The sequence below is a fragment of the Dermacentor silvarum genome, chromosome 3 (genome assembly GCF_013339745.2).
Source record: "Dermacentor silvarum isolate Dsil-2018 chromosome 3, BIME_Dsil_1.4, whole genome shotgun sequence".
In the NCBI taxonomy this organism is placed as follows: domain Eukaryota; kingdom Metazoa; phylum Arthropoda; class Arachnida; order Ixodida; family Ixodidae; genus Dermacentor; species Dermacentor silvarum.
The window spans coordinates 221,197,791-221,210,364 of NC_051156.1; the positions used below are offsets into that span (position 1 = coordinate 221,197,791).

Genomic DNA, 12,574 nt, shown 5'->3' on the forward strand with positions numbered 1-12,574 from the left:
ATGAATGAACGTTTGGAAGGAGCAAAGTTAGCCACTGTAGCAAAGTGGACACTTTGTGGACAGCAACAGATGAGTAGAGCTGCAGTTGTGCTGCTTCTCTCAAGGCTGGTCAAGTCGCGTTGCTTGCCACTTTATTGCTGCGCTTTTTGCAGTCCCCTTTGTCGCGTGAACTTGACCGACATTCTTAAAATTTAAATTTATGCTGCTCAACTACTCTGAATCAGGCGCGTTCATAGCGACACCACTCACTTCCTCCAGTTGGTTTTATGTCTGCTGCGGCTTCTGTTTGTTGACATATCGTGGGTTTCACGGTGGGTTGTTCGCAGAAAGTCGCACTGTGAAATGCTGTGACATCACTTGTGGATATTTGTCGCACCCAGACAAACGCATTTGCTATCAATGACATTTATCCACCGTCTTGCACTCTTTGGCTGTGCGGAAACGGCTTGAAAGCCAAGTTCACTGCTTTCGTACGTAGGCGATTGCTTTTATGGTACTTTCGCCAGCGAATGCCGATCTGCCCGATGTGACACGGTTTGCCAGAACCTCTTGAGTGACCGTAGCTGGTGTTTTCCTGTTCGGGTTTCGTCAGGTGTGAAATATATACGTAGGACGCACAAGGACCGAGAGCTCAGTCGTGAGCAAAACGAACGCTGCACTTGCGACGTACGACGACGTATTGAGTCGTCATACGCAGTGTCAAAAAGCTAGTGACAAGTGTGTGGGCGAGTGCGCTTTACCCTCAAAAGCTTACAAGTGAGCTGAACTAGCACACCTCCCTTAGTTAGATGCTAGGAACGAGCACAAAATTTTGTGTTCGTTCCTAGCATCGAAGTATGTGCCAACTCGCCCAACAGCGCACATTACTAAAATAAATTTCTCGTACAGCGGGCCGTGTTATTTGTTCTTATATGTCAATGCCTCAGCCTTCGCTTGTCAGTGAGCCCTGTGTGACCTCCCTCGTAAATTTTGTGCTCGTTCCTAGCCAATTAAGTATACCAACTCGTCCAACAACGCACATTACTAAGCTCCCTAATTACATTCGCACTGCATTGCAGGAAGCAGTGTTGGAGCTCCTCAGTTTCCACTTTCGTGCCTTATCTACTGCCTGCAGATAAATTCATTTTGAAGTAGATTTCACTCTGAAAAAAAAAAAAAAAAAAAAAACGCACTTCGTTCAGTCCAGCACAGGATTTTGTTTGCCGGAAACTGCTTGACGGAAAGAGCATTGTGCGCGCGAGCATTGCCGTGGTGCACAATTAATTCATTGTTTTGCCATAACTGGGAACTTTTGTGTTGACTCTGCTTGGCCAGAGCCTGCAGCAGAACCTACTGATTCACTTTTTGACCCCGATATTCACATAACCATAGCACAACATTGATTGGTATGGGAGTTCCAGGCTAACATGCTGTTTTAGTTTTCAGCACTGAGCGTGTCTGTCTATATACTGTTGACTTTGCCCTGTTTTTTGGTGCTTTTTCCATCGTGTTTTTTTGCAGAAGACGTTTCTGACATGGCCATTGCAAGGCCGCCAGGGTTGGACTTCGATTACAACTGGCCAGAGAGTGCGGAATGCCTTACGCTGGACTTTGGACCCTTTGAGACTGTGCACCGATGGCGTCAGATGCCACACTGTGACGAATTTGTGGGAGCAAGGTCTATACACATTTTGGTTATTTCTTTATCCATGCCTTTATATCTAATCCAGTTAGTGGAACAAGTTCATGTGATTTTACCATCAGGCATATTAGCTCTGCAAAACTCGCCTCTTGTGCGACTGTGCCTCCTGATATGCTCAAGTTGCAGTTAAGTTGCACTTTAAGGGCACCATTAATCAAAGCACTGACTTCAATATCACTTGCTTATAAAACTAACAAATTGTCAGCAACAGTTTTGTAGTGAAATAGCAAATAACTGACAATGTTGTGGTATTTTGCAGACTGGATATAAAATACTCAAATCAAGTGAAGTTTGGTTCTGCATTTGTGAATCGGGAAGCTTAATGTTGCCCGGTCTTTTTTAGAGAAATTTAGCTGGTAAAGGCTGTTTAAACAGTTACTGTGAACCTCACCAAAGTGCTCCTAATTAATTGTTGGTTTAAGAACCGTGGGATAAAACAGAGACATGGGTTCTTCTTTGCCTTTTGCCACTAACTGCTTAGTTTGTTGTTTTTGCTGCTGATAGCTTTCTCACTAATTGGTTGATGAGTAACTTTGACGTCCAGTTTTTCGCCTGTAGGTTTGCTTATCTTTTACCATGAAGAGTGGTAGTGTTAACTGACACTTAACAGCAGTCATTTGTACTTACCAACAGCTGTTCCTAGCAGGGTGTCGAACTGAAAAGTTTTCGGGTTTGGTTCGCCCGAATTCAGGCTTCTGCATATCTTGTGGTTCGGTTCAGGTTCATACCTGGAGCAAAAATATAATGAATTGAACCGGTTCATATGGGTTCATAATGGTTCGGAATTAAGGCAAATTGAATGTTTTAGAAAACATTGCTTTCCAGCCTGACTCGTGAGTTAATTTCCGCGACAAATAGTTTCTTTATACGCTTACGTGACACAGATCGATGTACGAGGCTTGTCTCAAAGTCGGCAAAAAATTATGCAGAAACCATCGACGATGATTGTCAGTGTAAGCAAAGAGCTCGAAGGAACGAGTGAACAAAAGAGAGAGAGAGAGAGCGAATGAACGTACGTACGTTTTCCTTAATGAGTCCGACCACCGACCAACCACGAAAATGTCCGAAAGTGCCAAAGAAAGCTATTCACTTCGAAATTCAGAGGAACAAATGAGTAAGCAAGCAATTGGGAGTCTCCCCGTCATAATTGTGAAATCTAAGCTTCTCAAAAAAATTTGATTAGTATTCAGTGTACTTAGATAAAAGACTTATTGCTTACACTAAATACTTATGCATGTTTTCTTTATTTGCAAGGCTGCAGCACATTCTGAATGTTAAACTTTAAAATATTATTGAGAAAGGCAGTGCGAGGAGAATGTTCGCTTGAGACAACATGCAGACCTTGGCTCCAAGTCCTGTTGCCGGGATTGGGTGTATTATTTTGTGCAGATACGCCTTCTCAAACCATTACAGCACTTAATCATACCTACAAGGTCTGTCCCAAAAGTTCATGCAGTGAGTCAGCAAAGAAGTGGTACACCGGTACTGCTGTCTCCACTTGAAAGAAACCGGGTGACCTCTAGTGCAAACCGGACTGCTCTATGACAAGGCAGAATTCTATGCATGTGCTTTTTGTGCCACTATCCCCCACATTCTAAAATCCTTCTCCGCTCAACACTCCACCTTGACCCAAGAAAGTAGATGACACTGCTGCCCTTGACAGAAGTTGTCACTGCACTTCATTGACACTTCACGGCAATTGTTAAGAATTATCGTGTCTTCTTCAGTCAAGGGGCGGTGCCCTGCCCAACTTGGTGGAGTGGAGGAACAGCTTTGAGTCGAGGATCGTTTGAGTATACGGGGGCAAGTCTTTGCCAAAATGAAGATCGACGAACAGATAGAACAAACTCTTAATATTGAATTTTTTATGAAACTGTACAAGAATGGCACAGAAATTTATCTAATGTTGCAAAAGGACTATGGACAGAATGCTTTAAAGAAATGAACTGTGTTCAGGTGAGTCCAGCATTTTAGGGAAGACCCCAAGAACGATGCAAGATCAGGATGCCCGTCCATCTCGTGCGAAGATGAAAACATTGATCATGTGCATTGTCTTATGTCCAGGGACCACCGAATGACTGTTACAATGATATCAGAAGCACTTGGTTTGGGAAAGTCGTTTGTTCACCAGATTTTCACTGAAAATTTGGAAATGGAAAAGGTTTCTGCCAAGGGGGGGGTGGGGTGCTGATGCTCTTGATTCCTGAGCAAAAGTTGCGGCCAAAGGAACCTTGTTTTGATCGGAAAACTTCATACGGCAGCAATAAATTCTTGCAAAGGGCTGTCACTGGCGACAAAACGGAAATGTATGACTACAACATTGACCTGAAGTCACAGAGCAAAGTGTGGAAAAAGAATGAGCCAAGGTCAAAGAAAGTGGGGAAGAACAAAGCAACATTTAGAGTCATGTTGATCATGTTTATTGACTGCCATGGAATTGTGCACCATGAATATGTACTTCAAGGTCAAACTGTCAAGGCAGCTTTCTACATGGAGGTCCTGAAGCATCTGAAAGATTGTGTGTGCTGCGAGAGATGAAACTTGTCGAAAGAGCCTTTGCACACTCTGCATTGATAGTGCGTGAAATTTTGGCACACAATTCCATCACTTTGGTGGAGCAGCCTCCTACTTGGCGGATTTAGCCCCTTGGACAGTTTTTTTTTTGTTCCCTGAATATAAACTGGTGCTCCAAGGGCAGCATTTCGGAGTTGTGACAACAATTCAAAAGCAAACAACACCTCATCTGAAGCGCTTAGCAGAAGAGGACTTCCAAGGTTGCTTTGAGCAATGAAATGGTGGAACCAATGCATTTTGTCTAATGGGAAGTGTTTTGAAGGTGACCACATTGATGTACCTCAAAGTTTCTGAAATTGTTTTTTTAAGGGTACATGGGCACAAACATTTGGGACAGACCTTGTAACTCTGGTGCCTTTAATATTATGCAAGAAATTGAATGCACTATGAATCAAGGCACGGTGGCACACTGTGATTCGTTTTAGAAGGCCACAGTGCCCAGTGCATTGAAAACACATCTAATTTCATTTAGTTTTACCTGTAGGCTGCTTTACACCTGCGTGCATGTTTCCCGTTGAGGTTGACAGACCAGTGAGGGACTAATATATTAAGATGCGGCTGCAATATAGGTCTGTGTGGCAGAAGCTGCCCTTACAAAGGATGTTTTCTTCTACACAGCCTTCAACTGAGTTCTAACTATGCATCATCCAAGTTTCGTTATTTGAAAGGGCTGAAATTTTAAACTATTGCATGTCTTTTGCATAAGTGTTTAAATGAATGTGCTTATTACATTACAGGTTTTCACACAAGTAGCTTGCTGTAGATGTAGATTAATTACATTATGACGATGGTGCTCTGCACCCAGAAAGCAGCTACTGAGGTTGTGTTTCTCCAAGTTTACTTGTCTTATTTCGCAGTTATATCAACCTACACTGATGGTGTGGCATCACTCCAAGTACCTGTACCAAGTAGAGCAAACGTGCGCCACACTGAAAATTCGTTGGAGTTCTAAATAAAAATATTAACTTATTTATTACTTATGTATTTGTTCTGTAGATTCAACAAGGGGCTTGCCATCCCTGTTTCTTTCTGTGTCATTGTCACATAAAGCATTTTTGCGTCGCCAAGTAGCGTCGGAAAGAACGTCGGAAGTTTCAACGCTATAGCTTTCTTGTGAGTAGTTGGATTACAACAGTAGCTCAGCTGACCATGTACAGTATCAAAACAGGACAGAAAGCTGAACAGAGTTGTTCCAGTCACTTTGCTGAAACAAGATGTGAGAGAACATGTAATGCGCCCACATTTTTCATCACATAAAGGGCAGCTTTGGTTGCGCAAGATATAACAACATATTACGAGTGTCACAGCTGAGCTGAGGCTATTTGAAGTTGTTTGAGTCTTGCCTGTAGCACGGGAACCATTTTTCAGACTACAGGAGGCTTTGAGCCTTTGTTCAACGTTTCCTTTTTGATGTGCCCTAGCAGAGTGTCTACTGTGTCTTCTGAACCATTTGTTGAACGGTTCGGAACGGTTCCTACAATAAGTACAATGGGCTCGGCTCCAAGATGGCAAAAAAAGAATCGTTCAGTTCAGTTCCAGCTCAGCTGAAGATAACAGTTCAGCCCCGGTTTTTGGTTTAGTTCCACTTTGGTTTGACACCCTGGTTTCGAGTACTGTTTGCTGTTAGGTAGGTGGTTTTAAACTTATGTCTTCATGTTAACATGAAATGGAAAAGTTCATCCATGGTCAAGTACAGTGGTCGCAAACAATAACTGGTTAGTATGCCAAAGTAAGGAACCTGTCTTCATCTACTGTTTGTATGTTTATGTGTTGTGTCGCAGATTGATTTCAGTTTCAAAACAAAAACATTGTAGGCGGAGCAAACATACTGTCGTGGCATACAAAGACGCCATTTATGTCTTTGGTGGCGACAACGGGAAGCAGATGCTGAATGATTTGCTACGCTTCGACGTTCGAGACAAGTCCTGGGGAAGGCAAGTATTGTAACACTTTTTGTGCATGTGTCTGTCATCTACGCTGTGAAATCTTCCTTACATCTGTTTTCACTGCTTTACCCTAGGGCTTTCACAACAGGAAATCCGCCAGCTCCACGTTACCATCATTCTGCTGTAGTTCATGAGAAGAGCATGTTTGTTTTTGGTGAGCTTGCATTTGCTTTGCACAGTTTTAGACTTGTGATGGGACTTTTTTTAACTTTTTTCGTACCTTCTCCAAACTCAGCACACACACTAATGTTAGGCCTTAAATTTATGCTCTTAGGTAGTTCATATCAAAAGCAATGTGTAGCATAAATACTATCACGAGAATTTCTCTGAAGCAATATGCTTGGCACAGGTTGTCGTCATTGTCAGTGCTTACCAAATTAATATCACAGAGGAACATTGTTGATACACGTTTTGGTCATTATGTTGAGACGTGTTTCCAACTACTGCTTTGATGATGATGCAAGGCAGCTAGAGCCAAGTGCAGTGGTCCACTAAATGATATAAACTGATTTCCATAATTTGGATTGCCCTTAAATTACTCACAGTTTACTTCTGGAACATAGTTTGTCTTGTCTGGCTTACACATTACGATACAAATACTGTTAAATGAATCTGGAGACCCAGGTGTGAGGCAGACCTGTATGTTTTTCTGTGCTATTGAGGTGAAGCTGTACACTGCACAAGATGTATTGGTACTTGCTCATTTCACTAGTTGGTCAGTGGCTCACCTGGGTCTTTGGCAATGCAGCTTATGCGTGCCACAATGTCTATCAGTCTTTGTCCACATGCTCAGTGTGTGAAGTTGGTTTTATGGAAGCTTGAAACGTAAGCACTTCAATTGTGTGATTGACTGAAGGGCTGTCAGGCATTCTTTTATGCTTTGCTTATTTGTTCTTGCCACTGCACCAGCAGCTTATAGTCTGTGCACCTGGTTAGATTCAGAGCACATTGTTTGTGCCTCTAAAGCAAGATTTATTTACGCTGACTAGCTCTTTGTCAGACCTTCCATCAGAATTATAGATTGTTGAATGGTGTGAAATTTACTGTTGCATGAGGATAGCCAACTATGCCATGTGACAGATTGTTACCATTTTCATTGTCCGTAGCAGCTTTTGATGAATAAATTTTGTTGGTTGGCACAATGAGCCTTTCCAGTGAAAGATTCAGCTGCAAGTCTTGGAACACTGGAAACATATTAGTAAATTGCGATGCATGCTTTTCCTGAATAGTTGAAGGACTGCTCAAGTCATGAAAGCAGAAGACCGGGCAGGTTACTTTTATTCTTTATTTGTCTTGTCTTGCTCTTGCACTGTTGTTCAGCAGGGGCACAATGATAAGCATTTACTTCTTGTTAAAGAGATTGTTATTATTGTAATGATGTACACTTCTGTTAAACTTGTTCTGCAAACTTTTTTATATAATACATATTTTCCTACATGAGCTGCTGCAATTAAAGCAGTTTTCTAAGCACCTAACTCAGCAAAATAAGCATCTTAAGTAGGGAAACAAACATGTTCATCACAGCCAAATGAGAGTATGAATACTAGAGGATATCTATGCTGATTCACACTTGAAATGAAAGAAAAATGTAGATGTATATCCTGCAGAAAGAACTGTTGCATAGTGTTTAATGCAGTTGTCTTTTCCACCTCACTTCTCAGGGGGCTACACTGGGGACATCCACTCTAATTCAAACCTGGCCAACAAGAATGACCTATTTGAATATAATTTCACAACTGGTCAGTGGACTGAATGGAAGTTTGAGGGCCGGTATGTACCACTGTGTTTTGCCTTACATTACACCACCAATTCAATTCACAGAATTGTATAGATTGCACTATCATTATGCCATTTTTGATCAGAAGTTTACTTTTACACTCTTTGGACACAGTATCACTTTTAATAAAAACAATTCTGCTAATAGCAATATCTCGGAAGAAACAACCAAATTGAGGTCATGAATACTGTGAAACAGTGAAAAAGAAATGCATGTTTTGGTCGAAAGGTTCTTTCATGTTCCTCTTTAAGATAAAGTATTCATGTGATGCCAACAAGCAATTAAGTTGTCGAAAGCATTGGGTTAATATAATTGTTTATTTTATAAAATGATTTGCCCAAATAGTTAAAGATAAGACAAGTTTGTAATAGCCTTGTTACTCTCAATAAAGGAAAAAAGGAATTACATAAGAACCTGAGCTGTTCCTTTTTCCACTTTCTTAGGTTCTTATGTACATGTGTGGGTCACCTTACCTTGGATATCTTAGCTAGCGTGGCTTACAGGCAATGTGACGGATGTTCAACATTCATTAAATGAAAATGGAGGCATTGTGTAGCCCATGACATTAAAGTGCGCAAATGGACACTAAATCCTTGGGTGCTTCCAAAAGGCTGCCAGACTGCTAAAAATCGAGGACCTTGGTTCCCCTTATTCTTCTCACTCATTGCATAGAGCAGACCTCCACTCTGACAGGCTCGATGCCTTGAGATAGCACATGAAGCAAAAATCTGTACAAGATGAGCTTCAGGTAGAAAGGAACAGAGCCAAATTTTCAACCATCTAAGCCTACAATTAGCAGTATTAACTATATTTTCAACATGCATTCATGTTCAACATGCTGTTGTTATCCATCATTATTGTTCTTGCACAGGAGGTCCCGATACAGTCTGACTATGGGACCTCCTTCTGTATACTAAACATTACTGAACTATCAATAATAAGTTCCAATTGTCATTCTGTCAATACATGTGAAACACAGAGATCGTCTCCTTTGACAACCACTGAAACTATTTAACTGAAATTTGTTGCATTTAAAAGAAAATGCGACAATAAAGTGACTTATTTCCTTGTTAAGTCTTCAGTGCTATTAAAAAAATTGCTGAATATTGATAAAAATACATTGAAGCACCAAGTCACAGTTTTATCAAGTGCACACCCAGCGACTGATATCACATTTTTGTGATCTTCATCTATTAAAATGTCTAACATGGAGTTACAATGTTGCACACATGGTGCATAAACTTTTTCAAGTTTATTAAATATCAGTAATATTTGTAAAACATTTCATGACCTAAATCAATATCTGCTCCCAACACTGTAGAATATTTTAACTTCTTTTTTCAAATGCAACAAATTAAACTTAAACTGGTAAGGAATTGCCTAATGAGAACATCGCTGCCTTTTGTACGTGTTCCAGTAGAGAAATCAGCTTAGGCCCTGCAGTAGAAAATAGATGTCTTATCCTTTTACGGTGTGAGCTAACTGGCAAACATGCTTTTTTTTTTTCTTGAAGTATGCCAGTGCCTCGGTCTGCCCATGGAGCAGCAGTGTACGATAATCGACTCTGGATCTTTGCTGGCTACGATGGCAATGCACGGCTAAACGACATGTGGTGTGTCTCCTTGCTAGGTGACTCCAGGACTTGGGAAGAAGTGAGTTTGCCAAAAAACAGTTATTTGTTGCCAAGTCACGTGTGTGTCACATGCTTCCCTTCATTGTACATGTCATAACTTTGTGCTAGCTTTGCTAATTTGCTTCTGCCACTGTGACAAGGCTTAAAAAATAAAGATTGTGCCTTGAAGTGTGAAAGATGCCTGAAGGCATGGTTTATTATCTGCCTGCGCTTAATAATTTCCTAACCAATTCTCAGAAATACCTTTAGCTTTTAAGCTTTATATTCTTCCAAAATTAACACTTGCATTGCTTATGTTTCTTGTTCGTTTAAAAGCGAAGCTTTTCTTTGTGAACCTTGCCGGGTTTCGTGGCTGCAGACTGGCTGTTCTCTTGCTGAATAGGCCAACCAATCACAGCGGAGTATGCGCGCCTCTGGATTCTTTGTACCAGCACCAGATGGCACTCGCATCCACGGCAGCAGCGGCGCCGGCCGTGCGGGGGGGGAGGGGGGGATGAACCAGAAAGCTCACCTTCGGGCATCCGCGGCTGCACAGTAATGAGGAAGTAAACGCTTCTTGCGAATAGAATGGATTCAAATTGTGCTGCGTACGTATGCGCATGCTGCCTCTGAAACCATAATGCGTTCAAGGCATCTGTCGTACTCGCTAGTAGTTAGCAGCTCCACTGAACAAAAGGCTGGGCATAATTTGTGTGCACCTGTGCTTTGTGTGTGTGTGTGTGTGTGTGTGCGTGTGCTTGTATTTCGACTCTTTATGCTCTCACACAAAGCTTCACTGTATATAGATTCCAACTTGGAACTGCTGCATTTTTTGCATTGACAGAAAGCTCGCACTGTATAGTAACTGTTTTAAAAATCAGTCCACCGACGAAAGTTATTTCTCATGCTGCTGCATTAGAAGCCATAGTTTTATATAATGCCTTAGCATCAATGCAAGAAGGTTTATCTTGAAGTGATGTAGTTAAGATATTTGCTTCTATTTTATGGTAAGCTGTAATCACATGCTGATTTACTATCAGTGTGGTGTTTTAATAGTGTCGCGATGTTTTTATACTGTCCAGCGAAGCTATACAAAAAAGAAAAATGACTTTATAGCTTATGAGGAAGGTCTGTAAAATTGATTATACTACTGTGTCTGGCAATTGGATTCATCCAAACTGTCTGGTTCATCTTAGCAAAACTTGTTTCCTGTGGATTACTTTCTCCTAAGACACTTCAGTTTAGGGTTGTATTAGAAGTTGCTTGTAGGAGGACGTGACGGCGGCCCACGAGCCATGCTGTCGTTCCTACTCCAACTAGAAGCGCTGAAGGCGGCAAGCTGAGCGGCGGCTGTGACGACCAGCATGGCTCGCTTCCAGAACAACACTGCGCGTGCCGAGCTTGCGCCTCGAGCACGCGCTGCGCTTCTCTATTTTTCACTTCCTTCCGTCTTCTACGCTGTGTTGCGAAAGCATCCTAAATAGGCAAAAATAGCTTGTAATCTATTCACAATGATATGGGTACAGAATCCTGAAAGAAGGATAATTTTCTCTATTGCTACAAAACCTTTTTTTACCAAATAAATCCAGGGAGAGTTTCAAATCATTTATCTAACTTTAGGCTGATTTAGAATTTTCTTAGTGCCTCTTTAAGGAAAATGTGTTGTTAAACACATTCTAAACAAAGTGTGTTTAGCATGTGTTGTGCATATGAGCGTACCTTTTTCTTGAATGTCTGCAGGTACCACAGCGAGGTGACTGTCCGCCAACATGCTGCAACTTCCCAGTAGCTGTGGCTCGTGACAGCATGTTTGTCTTCTCTGGCCAGAGTGGTGCAAAGATCACCAATAGCCTTTTCCAGTTCCACTTCAAAGATAAGTAGTGAGTAAAAGAAGCATTTATTGTACACAAAGTAACCATTTAACTTAGAGAAGGGACGCAGTATGCAAAATTAGCTGGCAGAAATGATTAAACTGAAAGAGTGCACACTAAAAAAAAAAAAAAAAGGTTCATGACCTTTTTGTTCACAGTCGTGTGTGTGTGCCAGCTGGCTGAGTTTTTTCATTTATGAATTCGGTAGAGGCAGCAAAATGTTTTAACATACCAATAAGCAAGCTTTTGTGAAGAGTTTGGTGACAAGTATGTAAATATTGCAGTAGGCTTTCTCTAGTTTTGTGGCTATGTTGCTGGTTATGTAATCATTTTTGTGTGCTTTGATTTATATGCAAGCACTAGCTATATCCTTCACGTTTGAGCATTAAGGACTCATTCACACAGGCGATTGACTGAGGTCATGCAATTGACTGCTACTGCAACCAAGGAAGAACTCACGGTGACCAATGTTCACACCGGCAAATGCATCCTGCCCGTTGCCACACCGAAATGCCTCGCAATTGTTGACATTCATGTCTGCTTGCAACGCCATCATCGCGTGAAATAGCATCGGTTTATGCAGGCGTCCTGCTTGTGTGCCGCTGATTGGTTCAGTTGGTTTGCCACTGCAGTCGTTTGACTGAAAAATCAAGCAGTGAGCAACTGACCCAAATCAGTCGCTTTTCAACCAAAGCGACTATTTGCAACCAACTTGGTCGAGTGACCTCTGTGAGTCGGTGTGAATGAGGGCTAGAAGTGTGTGCATGACATTGCATTATTTACATGTTGTGACCTGTGGCTGATAGCGGCAATTGGCATTCTGATGTTAAAACCACTATGTGCAGCGTGAAGTGTCCAAAACCTTTGTAGCGTCTGAATAAAATGGCAAACAGCTTGTGCCTGACACTGCTTGAGAGGAGGGCTAGTTCATGTGTGATAAATTTTTGTATATGTTAGGGCACACACGAAATGCAAATAAATACAAGATGACTACACTGTGAAGTTGCCTCATCACTCTTTCACCGGGCGTGTTTGTTAAGATGCGGCATTAAAACTGAATGCACATGTCAGGCTGAACTGCTGATGCAGTCTGTAGATGAACATGATGTCGTT

At 41.6% G+C, this 12,574-nt stretch overlaps 1 protein-coding gene across 5 annotated transcripts in view; it reads left to right on the forward strand.

Moving 5' to 3' along the window:
• The first annotated feature begins 59 nt into the window (after window positions 1-59).
• The window catches only part of LOC119446725 (leucine-zipper-like transcriptional regulator 1), a 34,531-nt gene continuing 22,016 nt past the window's right edge, over window positions 60-12,574 (forward strand). Inside the window, exons 1-7 of one of the 5 annotated variants that reach the window (XM_037711246.2) lie at window positions 60-311; window positions 1,501-1,657; window positions 6,070-6,189; window positions 6,276-6,355; window positions 7,863-7,971; window positions 9,492-9,630; window positions 11,331-11,470. In XM_037711246.2, coding sequence (XP_037567174.1) covers window positions 200-311; window positions 1,501-1,657; window positions 6,070-6,189; window positions 6,276-6,355; window positions 7,863-7,971; window positions 9,492-9,630; window positions 11,331-11,470 — 857 coding nt within the window. In that variant the 5' untranslated portion in view covers window positions 60-199. Of the gene's footprint in view, window positions 593-636; window positions 757-1,364; window positions 1,386-1,500; window positions 1,658-6,069; window positions 6,190-6,275; window positions 6,356-7,862; window positions 7,972-9,491; window positions 9,631-11,330; window positions 11,471-12,574 lie in introns of those variants that run through there. The other 4 variants (XM_049664348.1, XM_037711247.2, XM_049664349.1 and 1 more) reach the window with 4 other exon arrangements.